Below are 27,969 nucleotides of genomic sequence, written 5' to 3'. Positions count from 1 at the left end.
CCTGCCGCACACCAACAAACGAACAAGAAAAGTGGGGTAGAAAGAACTTTATTGGGCTCGGCTTCCAGCCTTGGCCACGCGGGTCCCGCCCGCCGCGGGCCCAGGTCACGGTGCGCCCCCACCACCCTCCTCGTCGTCGTCGGCCTCCACGTCGAGGCCCGGGATACCGCGGATCTGGCGCTGAAGCGCGCCGCCCAGCAGGGGCAAGGCCTCCTCCTCCTCCTCCTCCTCCTCCTCCTCGGGGGGCGGCGGCGGTGGTGGGGACGTTGCCCCAGGGGCGGGCTCCGGGGGCACTGGGGGTTGCGCCGGCGCGCCCTCGGCACCCTCCGCGCCCCCTGCCGCTTCTACTAGCGTCCCCTCGTCCAGGGCACCGCCCTCGGCCTCCTCCTGTTCCTTCTCTTCTTCGGGGCTATCCGTGAACGGGTTCTCACCCTGTGGGGAAGGGACACAGATACTGAAGGGAGGACCCGCGGGGTCCGGGGGAGGGGGGGACCCCGGGGCGGCGCGCCTCACCTTCAGGTAGCGCTCCAGCTTCTTGCTGATGATTTTGTTGTTGAGGATGCTGCGGGCCACCATGAGCGAGGACTTCTTGGACTGCTCCATCATGAGCTGCAAGCAAGGCAGGCAGGGCTGGAGAGGCTGCTCTCGGCGCCAGAAAGCCGCTCTCCCCAACCTCTCCAGATCTGCGGAGCCCTTCCAAACCCCTCTACCCTTAGCTTAGCAGAGCTGAGGATTCTAACCACGTGGCATAGGTGGACAAGTGTACCTTGGGTACAAGCACGGAGCCCAGACCTAATCTTTGTTCAGATGCTCCATTTCTTCTACACCATACTTACTGTATTGATTAAAAACAAGTCTTTACAGCTGTACAGCAGAAATCTAATGTGCTTACATAAAAACTACAAACAGTGAACAAATTAAGAAACCTACTAAATGCTGAAGGTGCAACCCCCAACAAGAAGCCAACCGCCCATATGCAAGGGACTCGTTAGGATCAACAGGGAGAATATAAAAGTAGGAACACAAATGTCAAACAGCACATTTAAGGGATATACCTCCTTTTAACCCCCAGAATCCCCAAGATGAAGAATTATACCCCAAATGTCAAGGTTCAGTGAAGAGAGACAGTTCTACCCCTGATGGTGAGAGGGCCAACTGTTTACTTCCTTTCTGGAAAGCAGTTTAAATAAAATCTATTAAAAATAAAAATGTCTCAGTAATTCATTACAGGAATCTATACTAGGACTTGGAAACATTCATGCACGTGGCTGCAGTAGTCAAAAACTGGAAAGCACCTAAATGTTCTTTTGTTAAATAAATCATACATTCAAAAAGATCACCGTGCAGTCCACAAATAGGGCTCATCTCTCCCCCTGTGTGATAAGAAAGGTGTGTGATGGGCGGAGTACAGGCAACTCTCACTTTCATCATTATAAAGATTATGCAGAAAGCTGTAAGCCGAAAGACAAGGATAAAAGCTATTTTTGTTGGCATGGGAAGGAGGGGCCCACCTCCAAAACCCTACTGCGGCCCCCCAGCCAACTCTATAAGTCATCATCTCCCTTGCTGTTTCTACTCCCTTTCCCAACCTTCACTTCTTTACTCATTTTCTCTACTGCTTGGGGAAAGTACCAACAGACCTCAAGGTCTGTTGCTCAAAATGAAACAAATTAAAGATGCACAATTAGGATACTAGGTCAGCCCAGAGAGAGGTACACACAATTCCCAGCTGAAACCCATTTACATTGTTTCCAGATTTTTGCTACAATAACCAAACACCACCAAAATAACCTTAAATACTTCCATGTTGGTGCTTTTAATTTTACCAAACAGGTTCCCCAAAGTGATGGTGCCCCAGTACTCTGCAAAAAAAGCTGTAAGTTGTAGTAGGTGAAGCTTCCTCCACCTGTATTAAAACAATGTACTTATCCTTTGGCCTCCTCAGCAGCATCAGATGTTATCACTGTTGGATACTTTTGTGGTCCAATGAAAGAGAAAAGAATGTGTGCTGCCTCTCAGGGCATTGCCCTGCCCAACAGCAAAATCTGAGTGATCTGATACACATGCTGGGCCACCTGCCCAGCGTTTCTATGAGGTCATCTTCTCCACAACCTCTGGGTTTCCTGGCTTGCTCTCAGGAAGGCTTTCTGTTACCTCAAGGTAAACAAACGATCTTCTAAATTTTGCTCTTATCTTTTATTTTTCACGTGTATTATTTCTGGAATTGAATATATGGTATGAGGTTAGGGGTCCAATTTTCTTCTCCAGAAATTTATGAGATAAACCATTGTCTCTCCGTTGAATGGACATATAAGTCTATAATCCCTTCTCCACAAATCTGAACCCCAGAAGGAAAAGTTTTCCCCTAAAACTCCATTATATTTTTATACCGTCTTTATTTATCCCACTTAATAGAAGTCACCTGAAGAATTACTTATGGTTCAACTACAAGTCACTTTCCCAGACCCTGCTAGGGATGTTAGCGATCATTACCGTGTAGATGTTCTGAAACCAAAAAAAAAAAAAAAAAAACAAAAAAAACAAAAAACCTGGTTTGAAAACATCTGGCCCCAGGATTTCAGATAAGGAACTTGTACTGACTTTAACAGTTACTAAGTTCCAAAACATACTGGGATCTTTCATTAGACTCTCTAATCTGGTTCCACCATTTTATTACTATGCCAATATCACTTTTTGTTTTTAATTGCAGTAGCTTCGTTTTATTACTATGCCAATATCACTTTTTGTTTTTAATTGCAGTAGCTTCGTTAAAGGTTATTACCTGAAGAACCAAGTCCCTGAACTCAACTACTGCCCTTTGTATAATTTTCTTGACTGTTAGACTTAATTCTACAACATAAAACTTAAACAATTTCATTCTGTCTCCCTCCCCAGAGTATGACTGGAATCCCATTAACTGTCCACATTAATATGTGGGGAGATGTAGTTTTGTTTTGTTCTGCTATTAAATCTCCGAAGAAGAACACTGTATATTCCTCTATTCACTGAAGTCTTATTTCATATCCTCGAGTTTAAGATCCCATACCTTTCTTCTTAAATCTATATTCCTACTTTGTGGATTTTGTCATTGCTATGAGTAGATTTTTCCCCATTTACATTTCTAACTGGGTATTACTACAATGGACAAAAGCTATTACTTTCTGTATGTTATCTTAAATTCCCCTTCTTTGTCAAATTCTATTAATTCTAAGGCCATTTTGCTGTAATCATTCAGCCTTGCTAAGAATATAGTCAGATTATTTGCATATAAAGTTTTCATTTCCAGTATTTCACACTCACTGATAGTTGCTAATTTCTTCTTTTTTAATGTGTGTCGTTTTTTTTTAACATTTATTTTTGACAGACAGAGTAAGACAGAGCATGAGTGGAGAAGGGGCAGAGAGAGAGGGGGGACACAGAATTCAAACAGGCTCCAGGCTCTGAGCTGTCAGCACAGAGCACGACATGGAGCTTGAACTCACGGAGTGCGAGATCATGACCTGAGGTGAAGTCGGACACCTAACCAACTGAGCCACCCAGGCGCCCCTGATAGTTGCTAATTTCTTATCAAGCCATCCTTATATTCCAGAAACAAATTATACTTCTATAGTGTATTACATGCTTGAATTGAATTGAATACACTGGATTGGTAATTAGTAATTTATACTTAGCACTTTCATTCTTTTTTATTTATTTTTACTATTTTATCTTTAAGTACTCTCTGCACCCAACGTGGGGCTTGAACTCACAACCCCAAGATCAAGAGTTGCATACTCTATTTGACCAAGCCAGCCAGGTACCCCTACTTAGCACTTTCATTCTTTAATACTAAACTGATCTACAGTTTCATTTTGACATTATCCTTATCAGAGTTTTGGAATTAAGGTTAAAAAGTCTTCCTAAAAATGCAATGGGGGATGGACTTTCAGCATGGAAACCTGACAAGCTATGTGGACCTGCTCCCCGGTGAAACTGATGAAGACTATAAAACACCACAACCCTTTCAAGTCAAGGGAAATGGTCCTAAGGACATACAGTGAATGAAGAAACACTAAGGAAAAGCTACTAAAACTCAGTAAAGATTGTGAGTTGTGGTGGTTTAAACATGACCTGTTGCTTTCTTGCCTTTCCCAGTTCAGAGTGATGGGAAAACCCACTCCAGATGCTGCAGCCCAACAACACAGGCCTCGGACTCTACCCAGCTCATCACAGTTGGAAGGCCGCATCTTCTCAGGAGGCACGGAAAGTCATCAATTCTCATTCTGAGCTACCTGCTGTGGAAGCTAAGTTCTAGACAAGTTCATCTGAGAGATGGTGGCGCCCTTCTTCTCTCCAGCCCCCCATTCATGGAATGGAGGCTTGACCTAGGGCACAGTATGCTGAGAATAGTAGGTTTCACACTGCCCTAGCTCTGGCTTATTTATAAAGCAGAGGTCCTGTGCCTTGGAGAGGCAAACCAAACCAAGACCAGAGGCTACAGCTGTCACCTTCTCTCCCCAGTCTCTCCCAAAGCAGCAGGCACTGAGAAAGCAACACTGCATAATCCCCACACCCAGCTCCAGAGTCTAGGTGCAGGTTTTACCCAGGGGTAGGCCTTAAAACAAGGAGCTCCCAAATCTCTTCCCAAAGGAACTTACTTTATTCACAAGGCTGTGAAGAAGTTCAAGACAGGAGAGTATGCAGAAAAACAGGGACACTAGTAGATTTGATAACAATATAAACTAAACCATCAGCTTCCCTGGTTACCAGAACCAGTAGGACAGTTAAGAAGAGCCTCCAGGGCTCAGAACTCTCAAACCATGACCTCAAAGATGATTCCTATAGAAGAGTGTGGATTTATTTAATTGGATCAGATTGGAGAGCAATTTAATGCCTCAAAGCATTGCTGAAAGCAACACAGCCATCAGTCAACAATTCGTATAGTTTGTAACAGCTAAGGGTAGTCTAGGCAAGAAAAAAAAAAACCCTGTCAAAACCATTGTTATCCCAGGGTGGCTACGCCCGTGCTCACAGCTTCCTCATTCAAGGCACCCTAGCAAAGGTTTCACTCTGGCAGAGACTTAAAAAATAATTTGACTAAACAAACAGATAAGCAAATATAGTAGCAAGACTGTGGTGGGGGTAGGAAGAAGAGAAAAGCATCATCACACGGTCTCATCAAATAGAGAATATCAGTAAAGAGACAAATTATAAAAAAAAAAAACAACTAAAACAAATCTTGGAGCTGGAAAGCGCAATAACTGAAATGAAAAATTCACTAGATGGGCTCAACAGTAGATTTCAACTGGCAGAAGACTTAGAGAATCTATAGATTGGTAGATATGACCTGAAAAACAGAGAAGAATGAAGAAAAAGTCTCAGACAACCTTGGAACACCATTAGGTGACCCAACATATGCATAATGGAAACACCAAAAGAAGAGGAGAAAGAGGCAGAAGAAAATAGATGAAGAAAAATGTAGGCAAACTTGCCAAATCTGATGAAAAATTTGAATGTAGAGATTCAACAAACTCCAAGTAGGATAAATACAAAGAGATCCATAAAAGACTCCTCGTAATAAAAATGCTGAGTCAAAGACAAGGGAAAACGCCTGAAGCAGAAAAAGAAAAATGATCATCACTTAAAAGGGAACCTCAATAGGTTAAAAGTTGGTTTGTCACGAGAAACAAGGCCAGGGGGCAGTGAAATGACACTGAAAATGCTCAAAAAGTGTCAACCAAGATTCCAGCGCCCAACAGAGCTACCTTTCAGAGGTTAAGGTGAAATAGAGACATTCCCCAAAACGAGTACCTGAGAGAGTCCGCTGCCACCAGACCTTGTAAGAAGCACCAAAGCTCTTCAGGCTGAAAGCAAGCGGCCCCAGACAGTTATTCAGATCCATGTGAAAAAATAACAAAGGTAATTATAAGAGACACTATGAATGTGTAATTCTTTGCCTGTCTTCTCAACTGACTGAAAAGAAGTTGTATAAAACACACACACACACACACACACACACACACACACACACACACAGTACTGTTTGGCCTGTAACATAGAGAAATATGTTTGCCAATAACAGCAAAAAGAAGGTGGGGGGACTAAAGTTGTATTGAACTAACATGGAGGTGGGAACTTGAATCCACAGGAAGAACACAAATGAAGAGAACCAAAAATAAAAAATAAGAAGGCTAATGTAACAAAAGCTACAAATATATAATTGCTGTCCTGTCAGCTTCCTTATTTTATTTATTTATTTATTTTTAAGTAGGCTTGGGGTGTCTGGGTGGCTCAGTCAGTTGAGTGTCGACTTAAGCTCAGGTTATGATCTCAAGGTTCGTGAGTTCGAGCTGTGTATCGGGCTCTCTGCTGTCAGCACAGAGCCCGCTTGGGATCTTCTGTGCTCCTCCCCCACTCATGCGTGCACTCTTTCTCCTCAAAAATAAGTAAACATTTTAAATAAAATTAAATTAAAATACAATACAATACAATACAATACAATAAAATGTCAGCTTCATGCCCAGCATGGAGCCCAATGTGGGGCTTCGAATTCACGACCTTGAGATCAAGACCTGATGAACTGAAATCAAGAACTGGACGCTTACCCAACTGAGCCACCCAGGTGCCTCTCTTCCTGTCAGCTTCCTTTTTAAAAGACATAATATTATGTAAAGCAGTAATTACACTGTTATTGTATCATTGGCTTTATGTTATTGGAACTACAACACATTTAGATAAAATACTATGTATAATGGTAATAACACAAAAATCTCCCATGTAGAAAGAGCTATATGTGAGTAACTTAATCCCACTGAAATTAGGCTATTGTACCTGACAGAGATTTTGAGAAGTTAATATGTGTAGGATAAGGCCTAGAGAAACCACTCAAAAAATAATGCCTAAAAATGTAGCACAAAAAACATCATTAAGGAAATTAAAAATTAATTAAAACCAAAACCAAACCAAAACAAACAACAAAAAAAACAATACAGGGGGTACAGAACAAGAAATGTAAATCTAATAATCTCAACAATAATATTAAATGTGAATGGATTAAACAAACCATTCAAAAGATCATCAAACCAGAGGGGAGGGTTCCTGGGTGGCTCAGTTGGTTAAGCACCCGACTCTGGATTTTGCATAATCACAAGATTTGTGAGATCAAACCCCACATCAGGCTCTGCGCTGACAGCGCGGAGACTGCTTGGGATTCTCTTGCTCCCTCTTTCTGCGCACGCAGAAATAAACTTAAGGGAAAAAAAAAGATGCTCAACATCATCGTCATTAGAGAAATCCAAATAAAAAATAAACCGTGGATACCATTTCAAACCCACTAGGATGGCTAGAGTCAGAAAGATAATAACCAGTGCTGGAGAGTATGAAAAAATTGGAACTCTCACGCAGTTGCTGATAGGGAATATAAATGGCGCAGCCACTCTGGAAAACAACTGGCTATTCCTCAAGAAGTTAAACAGTTACTTTTGACCCAGACATTCCACTCCTAGACACATACACAAGAGAAATAAAAACATATACCCACACAAAAGCTTGTACACAAATGCTCAAATATTTATAACAGAATAATTTATAATAGCCAAAAAGTGAAAACAATCCAAATGCCCAAATTAATGAATGGATAGACCAAAATGTGGTCTATGCATGCAAGAGAGTATTATTAGGCCATACAAAGGAATGAAAATCTGACACATGCTACCTGGATGAACCCTGAAAATGTTATGCTAAGTGGAAGAAGCTGATCACCGAAGACCATGTATTTTGTGATCCCATTTACATGAAATATGCAGAGACAATATACAGAGACAAAGAGTATTATTAGTGGTTGCCTAAGACTAAGGAAGCATGAAGCATGGGACAGGAGGGGTGGGGAGTGGGGGGAGAGGAATGACAGCTAAAGGGTTTCTTTCTGAGGTGATGAAAATGTTCTATAATTGATTATGGTGATGGCTACACAACTGTAATATATTAAAAACTACTGCATCGTACAGCTTATATGGGTAAATTGTATGATATACGATTTGTATCTCAATAAAGCTGTTACCAAAAATAATAATTAGAAGGTTTCCATTCATTTCCATAGTTGGAATCTCTAAAAATACGACATTGAAATTATACTCAAATCTCCACCTATCGATGATTTCTGGTGCTTTCTAAGTATCTTCTGTCTTTCCTCACCCTTCCAAATCCCTCTATTAGTAGTTATGGTTTTTTCTTTTTTTAAGTTTATTTACTTGAGAGAGAGAGGGAGAGAGCAGGAAAGAAAAAGAGAGAGAGAGAGAGAGAGAGAGAGAATGAATGAATCCCAGGTAGGCTCCAAGCTGTCAGTGCAGAGCCCGACATGGGGCTCAATCTCACGAACCACAAGATCACTACCTGAGTCGAAATCCAGAGTAGAATGCCTGATCAAATGAGCCACCCAGGTGCCCCTCTTCTCTTCTGTAAACTTCTTGTAGGATCAATTTAGAGTTTGTGTTTTACTAGCTATCCTCATGTCACCTAGATTTTCCACATTTTAATATCATGCACAATCCATCCTCTGTCATCTGCTCTCTGCCTACCCCTTATCAGCTCCCAGTTCAAAACCCCAGTCATGGCAAGACCCCTACAAGATCTCCTCAACCACCTAACCGCATCCCACTGTTGAGAATTAGTGCACCAAGAAAGACCAGAGATGAATCTGATGGCCGTGGAAAAAAGCTGAGAAATGCTATTTCCTACACTTCCCCTGGTTGTCATCATCTGCCCATAAATCCCCTTCACCTTCCTCCAGGTGATGGCAGTCAAGCCTCACTCTGGCCCAGACCTGGTCCTAAACTTCTCAGCTCTTTCCCTCCATCCAGACTGGATCTCTAACAGCCACCACCACCCCAATCACAAAACACCCACCCTAACTTCTATGCTGGGCACTGGGGATACACTGGAAAACGAGACTGAATTTGTTCACCTTCTTGCCAGACTTGCTCCTTTCCCTCTACCATATACCTACCCCCCCACCTTAGCAGCAGCTCTGGCCACCCAGTCACCCAGGCCAGAACCGGAGACATCCCAGACTCCCGGTCATTTCCTTTCTCCTCGCTCGAAAAGCGGAGGCCCCCCTCTATCTCGGTACTACAGCAGTTCCTCCACTCCCCGCTCCGCACCGTCTCCCTCCACACCAGGTGCGACACCAACCCTAACCCCGTCACAGTGCCTGACCTAAAAACTGTGCTGCCTACAGGAGTGAGCCCAGACCGTCATCCCAACCCTTGTGAACCTCTGAAGCCCTGACCCCTCCTCCAGCAGCACTTGCACTGCACACTTTTTGTTCGGTTTCCGAACCTATTCTGGCTGGTGGCCCCTAGGCACACAGAGGCCCCCATAGCCCACAGCGTTACAGTCCAGCTCTGATGACACCTTCTCCCACACAGGGTCCCCATTTCCCTCCCCTCTCCCTGTAGCTGTACTGACTGCACCGGGCCGGAAATGTCTCTATCTGCCTGCCCTGCCACACTTCCTACAGTTCCTCATGGGCAGGCAGAGGTTATAACCCCAGGACCTTCCCAGATGCCTCACCAAGTCAACCCACAGGATGGCAGGTGAACACCCGTGGCCACTCACCCTGCGGTTCCGGTTGTGATCCATGGTCTTGAGGTGCTTCTGGATGATCCCAAACTGCATGGGGATGAAGAGGTCACAGGCTGCACAGTGAGCTGCCTCTACCTTCTTCACAAAATGCTCCATGGCAATTTCTGTAGGGCGGAGAAGGAGAGTCACCACTGGTTCCAGGTGCCTAAGACAGACCCAGCAGTTTGGGAAAAACCCCAGACCAGCTCCTCACCTCGCCCTGCCACTTCCACGTGGGCCTGAGGCTGTTCTCGCTGACCCTCCCTGGGGGAACAGAGGGGTGTCGTGACCCCACTCAGAACCAGAGGAGGGCAGGCTGAATCCCTGCCTAGTTGGGAGTGAGATGGAACCTCCTTACCTTGGGTAAGATCTTGGTCTCTGTAGATCTGCTGAATCAGACCATCAAGATCCTCCACGGTTTTCCGGAGTTCCTCTGTCTTCTTGGTCTTGTTGGCAACATACTCCTGCCAAAGACACCGAGGAGATTCCAAGGATTGTGTGGCTGCTCTATGTTCCAAGGAGTCCGAAAAGCTAAGAGCAGCTGTGCCGCTCCAAGGCTCACCTGCAGGAAATCGGCCGTCTGCTTGGGGAGCTTGGTGCCTACGTATTTAAAGTGCTCCTTGTGGAACTTGCTATCGAGATGGCTGGCCATCTCCTCCTCGTAGAAAGTCCGGTATTTGCAGAGAGAGCACACAAATTGGATCCTGCCACAGGAAAGAAACGAAGGGCTGAGGCCTCGAGGGTCCCATGGTACAGCGCTGCTGCCTCACCCAACCCAGCTGCGAGCCCTGAAACAGGCCTTGCTCACGGGCCTCTGTCGTTCGGTCCCAGCAGGGGGACAGGCTGGGACCAGTGGGGTTGGGAGTAGAAAGGGACAGAAAGTCTGCAGGCTGCAGTTACTGCAACGTGGGGGACAGGGGAGGAGCTCTTCCTTCCCAGACAGGAGGCTGAACCCTGAGGCAGCAGCTGCTGCAACAGGCAAGGAGTCGCTGGAAGGTTGCCGGTGGGCCTCTCTACCAAGGCTGGGCAGGAGCTTGTGCACTTGGCCCAGCTGGGGACCGGAAGGAAGGATGCCCTGGCGTGAGCCAGGTGGCCCTGAGGTGCAGAGTGGAGTACGCAGTCCCGAGGCAGGGCCCGAAAAGGTGCTGCATCTTCCTTCTGGGTCTGGGGGACTGAAAGGCCCAGCCCATCCTCTGCTCAGAATGCTTGGGGGTGGTGTCGGGAGGGATGGGAGGCAAGCAGGCCTGGGCTCCTGCTGCCTCATCTTCCTCTTCCAAGAAGAGACCAGTCTGAGCTGGAAGGAGGGCGCCCGCCTGGCCTGCCAGAGGGCAGCCTGGAGTCACCTGAGCGAGGTGCTCTGTCTGGGCCTGGTGTCCACAGCAGAAGCCCGGGGTCTGGGGCCTGAGCTGGAGCAGGCCGCCGTGGCAAGGGGCGGAGGAGGCCAGCCGCCACCGAGGCCTCGGGGCGGGTCCCTACCTCTGCCGGACGTCCTTATCTGGGCCACGGGGTCAGCTTTGTCTGGAGAGCCCAGGGGCCGGGCGCCGGCGAGGCTGAGGAAGGTCCAGCAAGAGCAAGAGTCTGAGGCGGAGGAGGAGGAGGCAAGCGCCAGTGCGGGAGCCCTGAGGGCAGACAGACCCGACCAAGGGGCGTGAAGGGCTCAGCCGCAGACAGGCCCGGCCTGACAGGGCCGGCGGGCAGGGCAGAGGGCAGGCCCAAGGCTGCCACAGCCCACAGGTGCTGCCATCTCTCCTGGGCGCGGCGACGGCCTCTTGGCAGCTAGCTGGGGTGGCACAGGCGCCTTGGACCTCGAGTCTCTGATGAGCTGGCCCCCTCCCGCAGGGGCAGCGGGCCCCCAGTGCACCTCGGGGCTCGTGCGCCGAGTGACCTAGCGCTGGAGCTTCTGGGCAACGGTGCCGAGCAGTGTCGGGTCTCAGGTCAAAGACGCTAGCGGTCGCCAGGCGGCCGCAGTGGGGCAGGGATGGAGTCAGGCCTTGGGAGCTGGGCCTGGCGGGAAGCAGGGTCCATGCACGGCCGAGCAGGTGGCAGCTCCCAAGGGAGGCCAGAGGGCGGCGAGGCGGCAGAGCTACGGCCCTGCTCTTCAGGCGGCAGCCCCCGAGCGAGGCAGAGGCAAAGGAATGGAGGGCAGCTGGTTACCTTTCCACCATGCGGTCTCGCTGCCGCTTTTTCTGCTTATCCTGGCTCTTCTTGCCTGCCTGCAACTTGCGCTTGATCTGGCCACTATCATCCTGGGTGCTGAGGGCCCCTGTGGAAACAGAGGGCACAGTCACTAGCCTGGCTCCACCAGGTCAGGGCAGGCCCTGGGGCCTCTGGCTGGATCACCCGCCTTCTACTCCAGATAGTCCATCCTGAAAGCAGCTGTCCGAACAAGGACTCCGGCCACGAGCAGGGCTGGGTTCCCTGGGCTGGGCAGGGAACCATTCTGGCCTAGGTCCTGAAGAGGGGAGGACACAGGCTGACCCCACCACTCTCCAGAATACCCACATTCCACAGAGTGGGCCCCAGGGAGGCTGGAAGGCAAACAGAAGCCATCTCGGTGGGGACGCTGGCACAAGTTCAGAGGGGCCAGGTGGCGGGATGCAGGGAGGCCATGGCTGAGGCCTAAGTGCAGCCCCCAGAGGTAAAGACCCCAAAGCTCACAGGGCTCGGCCCACCCCCCACGGCGCACCGCGGCAACAGTGGGCTGAGGCTGGATTTACTGTTAGGTACCTGCTGGCGCTCATCACTCAGGTAGGGGGACACGGACTCCCAACAGGGGCTGGAGAGGCGCTAAGGGAGAGGACACGCAAACCAGAGCCGTAAAAACTCCACCGAGGGTCCCAGCTCAGACACCAGCCACTGAGGACTCGGAGCTGTGCGCTACTGGAGGGTAGGGCGTATGCCTGGGGTTCCCCCCAGCTCTCTTGCTTGCTGCCCCCACCGAAAGGTAAAGCCAATGCACTAGGCATACAGGGACCACTGCCACCCACAGCCTCTGTCTGGGAAGAATTGGGGGGGGGGGGGGGCAGAGTGAGAAGGGAACAGAGGAAGAGGAGCCCCCCGCCAGCGCATGCCAGCCCCACGAGGGAGGGCCCCAGCTGGCCACACATCTGTCACAGCCCTGCCCTCAGCTGGATCCCTCCAACTGTGAGTGCCTGGAAGCGCTGCCCCAGCACCCGGGCCGCTCAGAAGACTCACCCTTTTCTGCATCCTCTTTGCTTTCTTCTTTGCCTTCTTCTTTTCCCTCTTCATCTTCTCCTTCCTAGAACACCATTTCAATTGCCCCACGTTAAAGCGTGTACAGTCATTTACAAAGACTCTAAATGACAAGGCCCTGCTATGTACCAAGCACGGAGCCTCACATCCTCCCAGCAGCCCTTGCACAGGGGGGGCTCATTCCACCGTCTCCTGATAAAGAAACCTGGGCTCTGGCTGTGTGGCCTGCTCGCAGCCCATGCTCTATCAGATCTCCACCTCTCTCACGTTGGTCACATGTGCATGACCAGGATGGCCCGTGGCCTCCGTGGAGGGCCCTGCTCTGCAGTACAGGGGCTCAGCCAGCCCGCTCTTCACAGGCCCCACCTGCTGACAGCACACAGGGCCCGGCCACTTACTGCTCTGGAGCCCTTCTCCACAGCCTCAGCGCCTTCAGTGCCCTCTGCGGCCTCCCCCTCAGTGCCCTCATCTGAAAGGCAAAACAACATGAGTTCAGTCCAGGAGCTCCATGGGGCAGGGGACAGGGGCAGCAGCCCAGTGCCCCAGCTCACCATTATCTGAATCACTATTATCGGAGCAGTCCGTCCGGGTGGCTTTGCTGTCTGGCTCATCAGGACTGCCGCACTGCTTTCTCTTCTTCTTCTTGGTCTGGATCAGAGAGAGGGAGCTGCGTCAGAGCAGGTGGCTCTAGGACCCTTGCTCCACCCAGTCAGGGGCCCAGAGGGATGGCCTCCTCCACTCACCCGGAAGTCGGCTGTGGTCCAGGTCTTCCAGGTCCGCCTCATCTGCTTCATGCCATTGCCAAACCCGAAGCCAAAGCGGGAGCCACCTGGGAAGGCGCCCCCGCCACGCATGCCCTGGAACATGCTGTACTCGGGGATGATGTTCTGGGAGAAGAGGGAGGGCAGCCGGGAGGCACCAGGCATGCACTGGCCCCGGGCCCCCATAGGGTCTTCCCACATGCGCCCATAGCCCGAGGCCATCGGCCGGCCACTCCTGGAGTCCCGGGCCCAGCCCTGAGCCCGTGGGCCAAAGGTGTCGCCGCCACGCATGCGGAACTGGTCACGGTAGGCATCGTACTGGCCCTCGTAGGCCATTTCCATCTCGGGGTCAAGTTCGCCATAGTCGTAGCCTGACCGGTATAGGTCGCGCTCACTCAGAATGGCCCTCGAGTCACAGGCCTCATAGGAATCATATCTGCAGAAGCAGGTGGAAAGCATCAGGGAGGCCCTCAGGTCTCATTACCCTTGGGTGTAGCCTACTGTTCCTGCCTTTCCCAGTAGCTCCCTGTCCTGGAGATGGGAAATCCCACTCTAACCCACCCCACCCTGTCAGAGAGGCACAGTGTTTAAAAATGCCAATAAAAAGGTTTCTCGGAAGCCCGTGCACCAGCCTGGGGACCCTAAGAAAAAGGACAATAGGGTGGAGAGGGTCTCAAATAGGGGCAGAGATACCCCACAGCCCTTACGAAACATGTACATATGTATGTGGTAACCACAATGCCCAAGGCTGTACCTCAGGGTACAGAGCCAGGCAGCCCAGCAGCCTGTGGTATGTGGGCAGTCCAGCACATGAATGCTTGTCCAAAAAGGATGACAATGTCCATGAGAAACCCTGTGCTGGTCTCATCCCCCTTGGCTGAGGGAACTTCCAGCACTCCAAAGGTCCTCACCACCCAAACGGAGAGGGGAGACAAAGAGGAGAGGGTTTCCCAGGAAAGATGCTGTGGGTTTGCCCAGGGCCTAGAAAAAGAGCTCTATCGCATCAACCTTATGGGATGGAACCCTCCATAGCAACTGGGAAGGCAGGCCAAACCTCCCTCCTGGGAGAGAGCACCACACAAAGCTATTCTAACAGTGGGAACAGCCCACATACCCCCAGCCCAGGCCCCACACGTCAAGCAGGCCTGGGGGCCCCTCCATGCAAAGCTGGGCAGCCAAGCAGCAGCAGCAGCAGCTGCGGGAGAAGCAGCCAGCACCACCTGGTCACTCCCTCCCCTGTCCTTCCCCCCAGCCCCAGACTGCAGAAAGAAGGGGCACAAGTAGCTGGCACCTGCAGAGAAGGGGTCCACCTGGCCACTGAGCAAACAGCCAAGCCCCTCAGCTGCAAGCACAGCGGCTCCAAGCAGGAGGACAGGGGGCATGTCTGGGGCTCCCCCCACCCTTTTTGCTTGCGACAGAGCCAGAGCATGAAAGTCCCTCTGGCAGCCTCTGCTCCCCAGTGGCCCCGGGGCCTCACCTGAACCCACCAGTGCCCGGCTGGACCCCTCCTTACTCTCTGTTCTCCTCCCATCTGTCAGCTGGAGCCACGAGGCTGCCCCACACCATCACATGCCCTCCTCACTGAAGCCTCTCACTAGGGCACTAGGACTTCTACGCCGGCACCAGTTTAGACAGTAACAGACGCCCACTACCTGATGCTGTGGAATCAGGCAGGTCTAGGTGGCAGGCCCAGCTCCACCACCTGCTCCTAGGTCCCTTTGGGCAAGGGATGTGACCTCTCGTGCTTGGAACATGAGGACAACAACAGTGCCTCACAAAGGTGCTTTTGAGGCCCAAGAGGCACATGTGGGTCAGGCTCAGAAGAGCAGACAGGAAGTGTCCACATCTGCTCTGTCACTTATGTGGGGATGGCCCAGCTCCCTGTGGTCTGCCCCAAGGACCCATCCCCCCCACCAGCCCTATCTGAGGATACAAAGCCTCAGGAGAATTCCTCCAAATGGCCGTCTCCAGAAGGAGGGGTCACTTAACACTCTGGTCCTGAGAAGAGCCATTTGGAGGATAGTGAAACCAGCCCTGTTAGGGCTTGTTCCTCACCCTACAAGCTGGGGGAGAGCCTGGCCACCAGGCAATTGCAAGGGGCAGGGAGGGGGCCCAGGCCAGAGAAGGGAAGCGCACTGGACCCCAAGCAGTCTTTGGGAGCCCCAGCTGCAAAGCAAGAAGAAAGGAAGCAGACATAGGAGGCGGTTCAAAGAGGGAGACGCCAGTAGGCAGCAAGCGCCCCTGCAGAGTCTCACCCCTGGGCAGACACCCACTCACCTTTCTCCACCTGAGCCGTACATGCCTCCTTGTATCATGTCTGTCTCCAAGTGTGGCACCATATCTAAGCGCTGGTTAATTCTGGACAAAACGGAATCGGCACTGGCGCTACCCGCGGCACTAGGGTTTGTATTTGTGTCAGAGCTAGGCATTTCCCAAGAGTTTGAAGTGGCCATACCATACCCATAGTTAGTGGTGTTATCCTGGCCATAGCCATAGCCATAGCCATAGTTCTCGTAGCCTGCAACGAGGAAGACAGAGACAGACAGAGATGGCAGGCATAGGGAGAGGAGATGCACACAGAGACGGCAAGACAAACACAGAGACAAGGACATCTGTCACAGAGACAAAATGGGGACCCTAGCCACCTCAGGCTGGGTGGGCCCTAGCCACAGGACCTCCTGTGAAAGAGCAGCTGGCCCCAGAGTCCCCGGGCCCCCCAAAGATACCTCCCGATACACTTTGGGCAAGCTGGGCAGTGGTAGAAACACAACCATTTTAAATCCCAAGGGACAGGAGAGCCATCATGGGAATACTTGCCTCTGTTTGTCCCAGAGTTCCAAGTTCCATATCCTACAAACAGTAAAAGCGTAATTACATCTACAATTGATGACAATACAACAAGAGCTTACTTCAGACACAAAGACGATGATTCCCAGTATCTGACTGATTACAGAAGACTGAATCTCCCCCGGGAAGCCCTGAGCTTCAGAGCACTACATAAACGACCCAGGTCACTCCCTAACCCTGGTGCCCAAACTTCTGTGGCTCTGACCAGCTCTTAAGGGCCCCCTCCTTGCCAACACTGTCAGCTAAGGAACTGGCTCTTTACACTCCTCCCCGAGGAGCCAGAATTAGATTACCCCAACTTCCTGCTAAGCACCAATCAGAAGAGGAGACTGGATGCCGGTGCCTCACCGACAGTGCTGTACAAGAAGTTCGGCACAGAGCCCACATCCACTCTGAAAATCACATCACTCAAATCACCCAAAAAAGCCATCTGGAACAGAGAAACTGACCATCCTACTCTTCCAAGCATATGCCTTAACAAGGAGGGCCACCATATCCTTGAATTGCATGTGTGTGCTATGCTAAAACACATTAGCAGAGGTAAGGACAAGGCACAACTCCTACCTTGCAAAAGCTATTGAGAGGACAATCTGGATTATAAACTAAATATGCTCTGGATTTTATCACAGCACATGAGAAAAATCAATTCCTTCAGGAACATAAAGCCAGTGAGAACTGACAAAGTGCAAAGCCAAGTGGGAATTCCAAGTCAAGCAAACACGGTTCCTCTCCCCAGAGGAGTCTACCAGAACAGGTGACCACTTTCCCCATGTCTCTGGGGAGACTCCAGACTTGCCTCCTATTCCCTATTGTCTCTACCCTGCAGATAGACAAGACATGTTCATCCCAAGGCAGGGACCAAAGCTCAGTGAGATGGCAGCATGATGAATGGCAAGAGTCCAGCCACAAGAGAGCAAGAGTGTATTAACTTGAAAAGATGGAAAAGCGCAGGCCAGGCGTAGACCCGAGGTCCTACACTCAGGTTCCTCCTCAATCCAGCACATAAACAGAATGGGGAGGTGTAGAAACCAGCAAAGAACCCTAGGTGACCATTAAATCTAATGCACCTCGAGTGCCAGAGCTCACAAAGCAAAAATCCTTTCAGTTGGGAAAACCAAAGCAGAGGCTTCTCCTTCATTCAGTTTTTCAACTATCAATCGGAGAACGCAAAAGCACAGGCTGGCAGTGCTGGGCACGGGTCAGGCCGAGAGCACTGCTCACTAAAGGAGCCACTTCTAACTAGAAAGCAGCAAAGGGACAGCCCAGAGCAGGAAATCAGGAGAGAGACGAGTGGCAAAGGAGAATTCTGACAGGCAAGAAAAGAGGCTGGCAGAAGCACACAAGGAATAATACACACTTCGCTGAAGCAGCTAACAAGAGCCCAGTCGTGTGGATGTTTGCACCAGGAACAGTGGACACCAGCTATTCAAAAGGAGAAAGGACTGGGAAGCACAGGCAGACCCACTGGGGCTCTGCTCGTGAGGCCTGTATATGGTCCCCCAGCGCTTTAGCCACCGAAAATCTGCCAGCACAGAGCAGGGAAGCACAAGGAAAGGAAGCAGGAATGGGCACTAACTCTGTAAACACAAGGACAGGTGGGTGGACAAGTAGGTGATGGCCCGATGACAGGACTCAGCAAGCACTCTCCAGGTACTACTTGCTATGTCCAGGGCAACTCAGACTCCCTGAAGGGATTCCCCACAAGGTGCCTTTAAAGGGAAACCATTGTCTACACTATGAGGCCTGGGGAGTCCCCAAGACCTGTCCCTTCCAGAAGAACATCACAGCTCACTTCACCCCCAGAGGGGATGAGACCAGTGCTGACGTAGGGAATTTTAGGGACGTAATTTTTTTAATAAGAGAAAAAGAAAAGTAGATGGTCACCATAAGCAAAACTTATAGAACAAAAACATAAAACAATGGAAATGTTCAACTTCAAAGAAATAGTTATCCAGATTACAGCCTACCTTCTTGGTGACAAAGCTCATATAGGCATCAAAAAAGAATCCACTGGGGTGCCTGGGTGGCTCAGTCGGTTAAGCGTCCAACTTCGGCTCAGGTCATGATCTCACCACTCGTGGGTTCAAGCCCCACATCAGGCTCGGTGCTGACAGCTCAGAGCCTGGAGCCAGTTTCGGATTCTGTGTCTCCCTCTCTCTCTGCCCCTCCCCTCCGCCGCCCCCCGCTCTGTCTCTCTCTCTCTCTCAAAAATAAACATTAAAAAAAAAAAAAGAATCTGTTAAGCCTTACATAGTACGAGGAAATGCTTCTAACAGTAAGCAAATAAAGGAAGACAGACAATTCTATCCACCCATAAACTATTCAGCTACCTAAATTAGGAATGCTGACAAAAGTATTAAAATGGTGGGGCACCTGGGTGGCTCTGTCAGTTGAGTAACTGACTCTTGGTTTCAGCTGAGGTCATGAGTTCACGGTGGGGAGTTCGAGCTCCGCATCAAGCTCTGTGCTGACTATGCAAAGCCTGTTTGGGATTGATTCTGTCTCCTCTCTCTGCCCCTCCTCAACCCTCTCTCTCTTTCTCAAAAATAAATAAATAAATGATGATAAAAATAATAGAATAAAATAAAATGGTGGGGTCTCGAGTGACTGTTTATCAAAATGTTAAAGTTGCTCTATTGCTCTTGTAATTTAAGCCAGAAGGAAATATAAAATGACCTTTATTCTTTCACACGACTGCCTACATAAACAAACCTCAAAAAAAATCCATACAGGTTATAAGAATAAGTGAGCTTAGCAAGGTTTATTACAAGGTCAATAAATAAAAATCAACCCAATTTCTTCAAATTATCAATGACCGATTGAAAACTGAAGCTTTAAAACGTACCATTTACCTTGGCACTGACAGTAGGAAATATTTGGGTGTAGATACAACAAACTACGTGCAGGATCTGTGTTTTGAGAACTACAAAACTCTAATGAAAGAAATCAGGCTGGCTCAGTCTGTAGAGCATGCAACTCTTGAATCCTGGGTTGTGAGTTCAAGTCCCACGCTGGGTGTAGAGATCACTTAAAAAACAAAATCTTTTTAAAATTTATTTTGTTTAATGTTTGTTTATTTTTGAGAGAGAGAGTAGGGGAGGGGCAGAGAGAGAGGGAGACAGTCCCAAGCAAGCTCCACACTGTCAGCGCAGAGCCTGACACGGGGCTCAAACCCACGAACTATGAGATCATGACCTGAGTGGAAACCAAGAGTCAGATGCTCAAATGACTGAGCCACCCAGGCATCCATCTTTTTTATTTTTATTTTTTTAAGTTTACTTATTTAGAGAGAGAGAGAGAGAGAGAGAGAGAGAGAGAGAGAACACACAGGCGTGATAAATTGGACTTCATCAAAATGAAGAACTTTTGTTCTTCGAAATTCACTTGACAAGAGGAGAGATGATCCTCAGGCTGGGAGAAAAGATTTGCAAATGGCACATCTGTTAAAATGCTTGTGCCCAGAATTTATAAACCAGAAGGAAGATAATTCAAAAAAGATGTGCAATCTGGACTGTTGTTTGATTAAAAGGGGTGAGGCAGACAAGGCAGGATAGGGAAGCCATACAAACCAAGTCGCTTCTCATTTATGAAATACCAGATACCTCCATACTCAATTTCAAAACATTCTCTAAGTCTCCCTCTCCCCCGGGACCAGATGCTAATACTTCAGGGAGCTTACTTATGTCCACTGATTCAGTGACTCTTGAGGTAATGTCAGGGTGTAGGCTTGGTCTTTCCCCAGACCCTAGTAGTAAAACAAATTACCCATCTCAGCAATCAAGGCATTATCCTTATTAATTCCAAAGAGGGCTCCTTCTCACAGACACCAACAGTCACAGACCACAGAAAGACTGGTTTTATTGGCAGTTAGGGTTGCCAGAGCATACCCAGAGAACATCTGTGGATTCTGTTGAGTGGCTATCTCTGAATTAGAGAATTAGCGTGTCTGATCACAACTGAGAAATCAATCGGACACTGTCCCTCAACCCAATGTGAGGAACCCGCTGGCTTGGGACAGTCTGACTGTCTCTAAAAACCCTGCTAGATTCAGATAGGCAGCTCCTCTCGTACAGAGGTCCCACACGCTACACTGAAGCTAAACTGATGGTTTGGTTTCTAGCTCAGACCATCCTTTGGACTTTGGCCACTCTCCTTCCCAGACCCTCAAGGGAATTTTCTGAAGCCACACTTTGTCACAGACTGTACGTGCTTCTAAGAAAATGTTACGGGGCCAAAGGAACCAATCATTTTCAGCTCCAAGAACTCTAGCCTGCTCAGTCAGCAGCCATCTTTCCCATAATTGTCTCTAAGGGAAGCACCGGCTATTCTAACAGCCCACCACACCATTTTACACAAGTTTGCATTTGGAAAAGCAAGGCAGGGCAAAGTCAAAGGCAACTGAGAAGACACCAGAGCACTCACCCTCTGGTTCCCAGGGGCCCACACTTACCATAGTCACAGGTAGGCTGAGCGCTCGTGTCTGAGTATGTCGACTGCAAAGTGGTTTCAGATCCTTGGACAAAGCCTAAATATATGCACAGTGTGGTTAATTTCCCCAAACAAGCCATGTGGAGATGACCTAAGATTACCCTTTGGGGTAGACTGGCTGGCAGGCCCTCTCCTCAATGGAAAGCCTCCAAAAATTCTAGCTTCTGAACACTTTAATTATACCTCCAGAACATATTAGCCAATGAAAAGATGGGCTATGTTTAACTCGCTACACCAGAAGAACTGGACAAACAAAAGTTTAAACACTGTAAACCAAAACTTCGTTTTGATAAATCAGTACCCAAACCATTCAGTTAAATAAGAAAAATACTTACATCAAATGACTGAAACATGAGCCAATTCAAACAAGGATGGGACTTGGTTCTGAACAATACTAAGGCAAATAACACCCCTTCCCTTCCCCCAAATCTGACACCAAAACTGCTTTGTATTTTTTCTCATTAAAAAAACGTGTACGTTACCTCTTCAATGCAATTACTTGGGGTGAGCACGTTTATATTGGGTAAATATTATACATGGCATGTGTATTACTTCCTGTTTTCTCAACTCTCAAACGATTTCTTAGCTTAAAATGAATTAGTACCAACTAAAGAAAACTTAAACCTCTACCAGAAACTACTCTTAAATGATGAGCCCTGATAGTATTGTTAAAATTACATTTAAAAATATTATTTTTAGGGGCGCCTAGTGGGTCAGTTGGTTAAGCGTCAACTCTTGGTTTTGGCTCAGATCATGATCTCAGGGTTGGTGAGTTTTAAGCCCCTCATCAGGCTCTGCACTATCAGTGCAGAGCCTGCTTGGGATTCTCTCTCTTCTCTCTCTGCCTCAAAATAAATAAACATTTAAAAAATGATAATGAAATATTATTTTTAAGTAATTTACCCTTAGCACTGAAACTATGAAGGATACCATAAGAGGCAATATTTGCGTTTTCTCAGCAGAGCCAACTCCTGACAAATTAAAGCCAATGACTTTGACAGCTTTTTTACAGCAAAAGCATACACCAAGTGCCTCCCCTCGGGTGGGCATTCACATGTTGACAGTCTCTCTAGCTCATCTTTTAAGACCAAAGCAACAAAGATGGCTGCCAACATCAGCCAACACTGAACAAGTGTCTCCCCCGCAGGGCACTAAGAGCCTTTTTATTCTATTTCATCCTCACCACAGCCAACAAAGGGGACAGGGCCAACATCCCTTACCCTGCAATTCCAAGTCCAAAAAGGTCTGAAAACCAAGTGTTCTCCTCAAATGTGGCGCCAACACTCACTGTGGGGCTAAACTGACCTGTGAGGATAATTACGATTTTTCTTTACCCAATTTGGTATAGAAATAATGCATTTAGTTACAGGGTGCTACCCTAGACCCCAAGTGCTGTGGAATGTCCTTCTCTCAAGCTAGAACTCTAAAATATACCCAGCTCCAAGGGTTTCAAACAAAGATCGGTGGACTCACACTTTAGCCTTACTTCCCAGAGGAGGGAATTGAGACTGGGCAGTGGTGAAGGAGAGAGTCCCAAGTATCCACCCCAACCTCTTCACCTTTCCTAATGAAAGAGGGGACATTAGAATGGATTCCCTCCAGGGGCCATCCCAACATGCCTACAACATAAGCACTGTCCACAAGAAACACTGGAAGCGTGCTTTGTACGGTTCACCCGTGGGGAAGCCCCACAGTGTACACACAAGTAGCCTACGTTTACCTTCTCCGTTGTTTGCTCAACTAGCTTTCTGAAACCTGTTTGTTCAGCAATATGGCCCCCCGCAAAATGGCTCCAGACTTCAGCTACTGTGGTTTGTACACAGTGCAGCCGCAGCTGGAACCTACCACACCCTGACAGGATTACTAACTGGAACGCAGTACGAAAGCTGCAGAGCAAAAGATCTATGTCTATTCAAAGGAGAGGCGCCCTAGTTCTTCCCTGGGAAAAAGGAAAGACAATCCACCAAACCTTCAGAGGTCAATGGCAACCTCTGCTCTAGTTTGGTCCTCCCCATGTTAACATTTTGTTCCACGATACTGTCTCTAGAGCAAATTAAGCTACAAGCATGAATAAATTTTTGTCCGGTTCCAACCTTCTCTCCTTGGTTCGGTTTACCAGCCTGATCAGCTCTAGATGAGAAAATAAAATAAGCAAGGGTTTGACCCTACAAACCTAAGGCTCAGGCATGGATTTATAATTATGTATCATAACCCCTCCTTCTTGGTCAGACTGACATCTTTTTTACTCAAAAATACATAAAGCTTCTCAGGTTTTTGTTTTTTTTTTTTTTTTTTTTGCAAGTTTATATTTATTTTGAGAGGGGGAGAGAGAATGTAAGCAAGGGAAGGGCAGAGAGAGAGGGAGAGAGAATCCCACGCAGGCTCTGCGCTGAGTCACCCAGGCTCCCCAAGCTTCTTTTTTTATTCCCCAAGTTTTATTCTTTTTTTGGGAAGGAGATTCCTTGAAGAAATGACAAAAAGCGATAAACACTAGAGGTCAGGGCACCTAGGTGGCTCCCTGGGTTAAGTGTCAGACTCTTGATTTCTGCTCAGGTCATGATCTCCTGGTTAGTGAGTGAGTTTGAGCCCGGCGCCAGGCCCTGTGCTGACAGTGCGGAGCCTGCCTAGGATTCTCTCTCGCCTCTCTTTCTCTGCCACTCCCCTGCTCATGCGCGCCCGCTCTGGCGCTCTCCCTCTCCCCCTCTCAAAATAAACAAACATCTAAAAAATTCTAAGAACCAGAAGACAACTGGAATGAAGTTAGGTTGCCTCCAGCCTGATGGTAACCAGCCTCCAAGATGGCCTCTTCGGAATCTTGCCTCCTGACATTATGCCGTCCCTTCCCAAACTAATAGAGGTAGCCCGCGTAACCAGTAAGACCACAGAAACCACGGAGTATGACTTCCCAGGCTCTGCCTTGCTCTCTTAGATCATTCACTCTGGGAACAACAGCCCACCACGTTGTGAGGAGACGCAGGCAGGCTTGTGGAGAGGCCCACTTGGTGAGGAACCAACAGCCAGCATCAACCTGCCAGCTGTGGGAGTCTGAGTCACCTCAGAGGTGGATCCTTTGGCCCCGGGCAAGCTTTCAGATGACTACAGTCCTAACGACATCTAAAACGTAACCTCACGAGAGATCCCAAGCCAGAACCATTGAGCTAAACCACTTGTGCATTCCTAACAACACCAAACACTGTCTGAGATAAATGTTCTTATAAAAGGATTGGTAGTGTTTCAGACCTTTCTCTGAAGGCCTGATTCTGCATTTTTCTCTCCTGTTTTTCCACTGCTCTCATCCTTCCCCTCAGTGCCACAGACAGGGCCTCCTTTCCCAAGTACACACTAAGAGACTGAATTCAGGGGCGCCTGGGTGGCTCAGTCGTTAAGCGTCCGATTTCAGCTCAAGTCATGATCTCACGGCTAGTGAGTTCAAGCCCTACGACGGGCTCTGTGCTGACATTACAGAGCCTGGAACCTGCTACAGACTCGGTGTCTCCCTCTCTCATTGCCCCTCCCCCGCTTGCGCCCGGTCTCTCAAAAATAAAAACAAACATAAAAAAGTTAAAAAAAAAAAAAAAAAGAGAGACTAGGTTCAAAAGCTGGACAAATCATCATTAAAAAAAAAAAGCTACTGTAATCATTTTCTATGCGTAATAATCATGGTAACATTTGCGTCAAGTCCTCCAGAACTCCTCCTTAAAGGCAAAGAGTTGTCTGAAATGTGACTTAAAAAGCTTTTGACTTTAGTGGTCTACTTCTTTAAAGGGAAAGACTCACATTATAAAGCTGCTGTGGTTTTCAGTTGATCAAGACCAAGGAAAAAGTAATCATCACCCCATTAGCCTGACTCCCTCAGTGAGCCAGGAATTAAAGCCTACCAGATCTGGAGTTGAACTTGAGACGTGGCCATTAGCGACCTAACTCAGTCTCCTTGTCTATAAATGTAAAATGCTCCCTCATTAAGCTACTCCACAGCACCCGACCATCCATCTTCTGGTTTCCTCAGCAGTCTTGCCCCTAAAAACCAAAGAACTGTCTTCCACCTCCTGGTAAGACTTGGAGAAAACGATTACATCTCAATTCCGGAGTTGTCAGCCGCGACCCGACTGACTTTCCTCCTGAACCAGGAAAGCTACGGAAAGGCTGGGGCAGGGCTGTCCAACCTTGGCACTACTGATAATCCACTGTGGTGGGGTCCATCTGGCACGTCACAGGATGGTTAGCAGCATTCCTGGCCTCTATCCCCCAGATGAGGGAAGCAACCCCACCCCCGGATGTGACAACCCAGAACACCGCCAAACGGACCGGGGGCGGGGTGGGAAGGCAGAATCGCCCCTGGTTGAGAACCACCACCGGGCAAAGGGATGGTTACTTGAAAAGCTAGGGTTCTCACCAAGCTCCTGGCCTGGGGGCCGGAAGAGGGAGGCCTGGCACCACTTCCTTGCGGAAACCAACATAAAACAGCCTACGGAACGGCCCCAGAGGCTCCGGTTCCATCGTCAGCCCCCGAACATTCTAAGCAGAATGTAGGTTACCTGGCAACCACACTTTCTCGAGCCTGATACCCCCATTAAACGGGGAGGCCTCGTCTATGGCTCCGAGCTGAGAGGCCTCATCTGTTACTGCCGAAGGCAAACCCAGGCGGCCTTTCAAAGTCCTCCAGGGATAATTTACAATCGCCCAAGCATCTCCCAGGGCCCCCTCTCTCCATCTCATCAGCCACCCTCCCCTCTGCTCAAATCCCACCGGCCTCCCTAGCTGCTCATCTAACAAGCCAGGCCGTTTCTGCTCCTGGGCCTTTATGCCAACGGCACCCCTGACCAAACACCCTGAACTCCCTCACTCCATTCAGGTCTCTGCCCAAATGTCGCCTCTTCACAGCGAGCCCAACCCCCTCCCCCTGACCCCCCGCAACAGAGCAGCCGCCGCGGAGTACTGACCGCCGGGGAATACATCCTATATTCATTTGTTTTCCTGCTAAGATCTGCCCGTTAGCTGCCTGAGGATTTCCTGCCAATATTCCAGCGCCTGTTCGGCACCTGACACGACGAATCTGACAGATGGTGAATGAATTAACACAGAAGCCGGTCACTCCTCGCAGGGCTCAGGCTCAGCCCTTTGGCCCCGAGGCTCCCCGCTCGGCCCGAACCCTGCAAAAATGTACTGATCGCCTGGGGCCAGGAGCCTTTCCTAGCCCGGAGCACGCAAAGGGGCTGGGAGGGGTGGGTGGCTGCGGCGTTTTGCAGGGAAACTGCGCGGGGGGCAGGGTGCGGCAATGGCGACGGCAGCCAGGACCGGCGACCGATCTCAAGGGCTAAGGACCCGAAAAAGGGTGGCCTGAATCTGGGTCTGAGGAGACCGGGCCAAGGGCAGAGGTGATGGGCTCAGAGAACGCAGGCGCCCAGGCCAGGGCCCTCGGACACCGGTGACAGAGGCCAAGACCTCGGGCTGCCGAGAGCCAGGACGCTCAGCCGCAAGCACAAAGAACTGAGACGCCAAGGCGCGAGGGGGGCGAACCTGAGGCGATGGGCCCGCGGCGCCATTTTGTGACCGCAGAGAGGGCAGCGTCCAGGCCCCGGGGGAGGTGTGGGAGAGCCCGGTGCGGCTCTGACACGTCCCTGTCCCTCTCCACCCGACGCCCGACCCCTACCCTGCCGGGCCCACCTGTATAGCTCATGGCAGCAGCTAACACCGCAACCAAGGACTCCGGCAGCCGCCCCACACGTCCGACGCCGGGATAGCGGCGGCGACAATCCCCGGTGCCCCTTCTAACACAACCGAACCCGCCTCCCAACCCCATTGGCTCGAGTCGGATCCCCGCTTTATTCCTATTGGATGCCAGCGCCGTCTATCCCAGCCCATCCTCATGCCAGAGGCTGATGGTGCTGCCGATCTAGCGAAATCCCCGCCCTCTGTTATTCTAAGCCCGCGATGATTGGCTGAGAGAGGCAGGCCAAGAGACAGAATCTTGTAGAAATCGAAGGGGCGGAGCCGTGTACTACGGGAAGACTTGAGGCCCAATCGTGGCTGGCGGAAGGAGCGCCTGTGCCCTGGAGGACCGCCAGAGGGAGCCGGAACCTCCGCGCAGCACACTGCTCCAATCTCGGCCCTGCTACTGAGGTGCTGTGTAAACCTAGGCTGTTTCTTAATTTCTCTGGTCTTCAGCTCCAAAACGAGCACAGTAAAGCCATGCCAGAATGAAAATTACAATTAAGCCCCAAACAAGATACTGGGCATACGTTCAATCAAACATTTGAGATAATATATGTAAAGAAATCAGTCCAGGGTGCGGAAATGTTTTGTTACTGATGGTTGCATAATGATAATAGGTACATTTATATAGCATGTTTATATTGCACATATTGCATATGTAATAAGTATATCTGTTGCATATGTAATAAGTATATCTGTTGTTTATCATCTCAAATGCTCCCTCATACCTGCAAGGATCTTTTTAAAGAGTTTCCCATTTAAAAGCTGAAACTGAGGGGCGCCTGGGTGGCTCAGTCAGTTAAGCGACTCTTGGTTTTGGCTCAGGTTACGCTCTCACTGTTGGGGAGTTCAAGCCCCTTGTGGAGCCACGTGCTGACAGCATGGAGCCTGCTTGGGATTCTCTCTCTCCCTCTTTCTTTTCTCTCTTCCCCTCCTAGCTCGTGCTCATGCTCTCTCAAAATAAATAAACTTTAGAAAAGTAAATATAATAAAAAATAAAAAGAAATAAAACTAAGGCTTGAAATTCATGACTCGTCCAAGGTCCTTGGCACTTAAGTGTGACAGCTTGAAGCACCCCCCGCCCCCAAAAAACTTTCTTAGTTCGTTCAGGACTTTAGAGACCCTGTAATAGTGCAGTCTGGTGCCAGCACTGTGTCCTCCGCATCCTCACTGGTTGTGTGGAATCTACTTTCAGAAACATCTCATAACTCCTACGAGATTTGACAGAGCTGCAGACACTGAAAACGATAGTAACTACTGTTTGTGAAAACTCATTAAGGTGAGTACAAATATGGTTTATACGTGTTTTTTTCTGCTTTACTTTAAAAGTTTGTTTTAAAGTTATGAG

General features: G+C 49.2%; 1 protein-coding gene and 1 long non-coding RNA gene across 6 annotated transcripts in view; one reads left to right on the top strand and one right to left on the bottom strand.

Annotated features, from left to right (window-relative positions):
* Window positions 1-32: 32 nt before the first annotated feature.
* On the bottom strand, window positions 33-26,726 carry AKAP8L (A-kinase anchoring protein 8 like). Of its 5 annotated transcripts, none has more exons than XM_015081071.3 (15): window positions 26,574-26,726; window positions 20,872-20,946; window positions 16,392-16,424; window positions 16,035-16,092; window positions 15,852-15,932; window positions 13,557-14,010; window positions 13,365-13,461; window positions 13,212-13,282; window positions 12,796-12,859; window positions 11,755-11,863; window positions 10,163-10,304; window positions 9,959-10,064; window positions 9,595-9,725; window positions 514-609; window positions 33-432 (listed from the first exon to the last, which is right to left on the bottom strand). In XM_015081071.3, exons 1-15 carry the CDS (start codon window positions 26,707-26,709, stop codon window positions 106-108), a joined length of 1,980 nt encoding a protein of 659 aa, XP_014936557.3. In that variant the 5' UTR covers window positions 26,710-26,726; the 3' UTR covers window positions 33-105. The 5 variants fall into 5 exon arrangements, 2 of the variants coding, with proteins under 2 accessions (XP_014936557.3, XP_026906125.2); XR_003417354.2 differs by adding an exon at window positions 5,791-5,843 and having other exon boundaries at window positions 379-432; window positions 15,852-16,092; XM_027050324.2 differs by having other exon boundaries at window positions 15,852-16,092.
* The window catches only part of LOC128314927 (uncharacterized), an 8,189-nt gene continuing 6,841 nt past the window's right edge, over window positions 26,622-27,969 (top strand). The window contains exons 1-2 of the long non-coding RNA XR_008297220.1: window positions 26,622-27,029; window positions 27,817-27,900. This is a non-coding gene — a long non-coding RNA (uncharacterized LOC128314927). The remainder of the gene's footprint in view (window positions 27,030-27,816; window positions 27,901-27,969) is intronic.

Source organism: Acinonyx jubatus, chromosome A2, assembly GCF_027475565.1.
Source record: "Acinonyx jubatus isolate Ajub_Pintada_27869175 chromosome A2, VMU_Ajub_asm_v1.0, whole genome shotgun sequence".
In the NCBI taxonomy this organism is placed as follows: Eukaryota; Metazoa; Chordata; class Mammalia; order Carnivora; family Felidae; genus Acinonyx; species Acinonyx jubatus.
The sequence above is the reverse complement of the archived record's forward strand: the minus strand, read 5'-3'. Positions and strand labels throughout refer to the sequence as shown.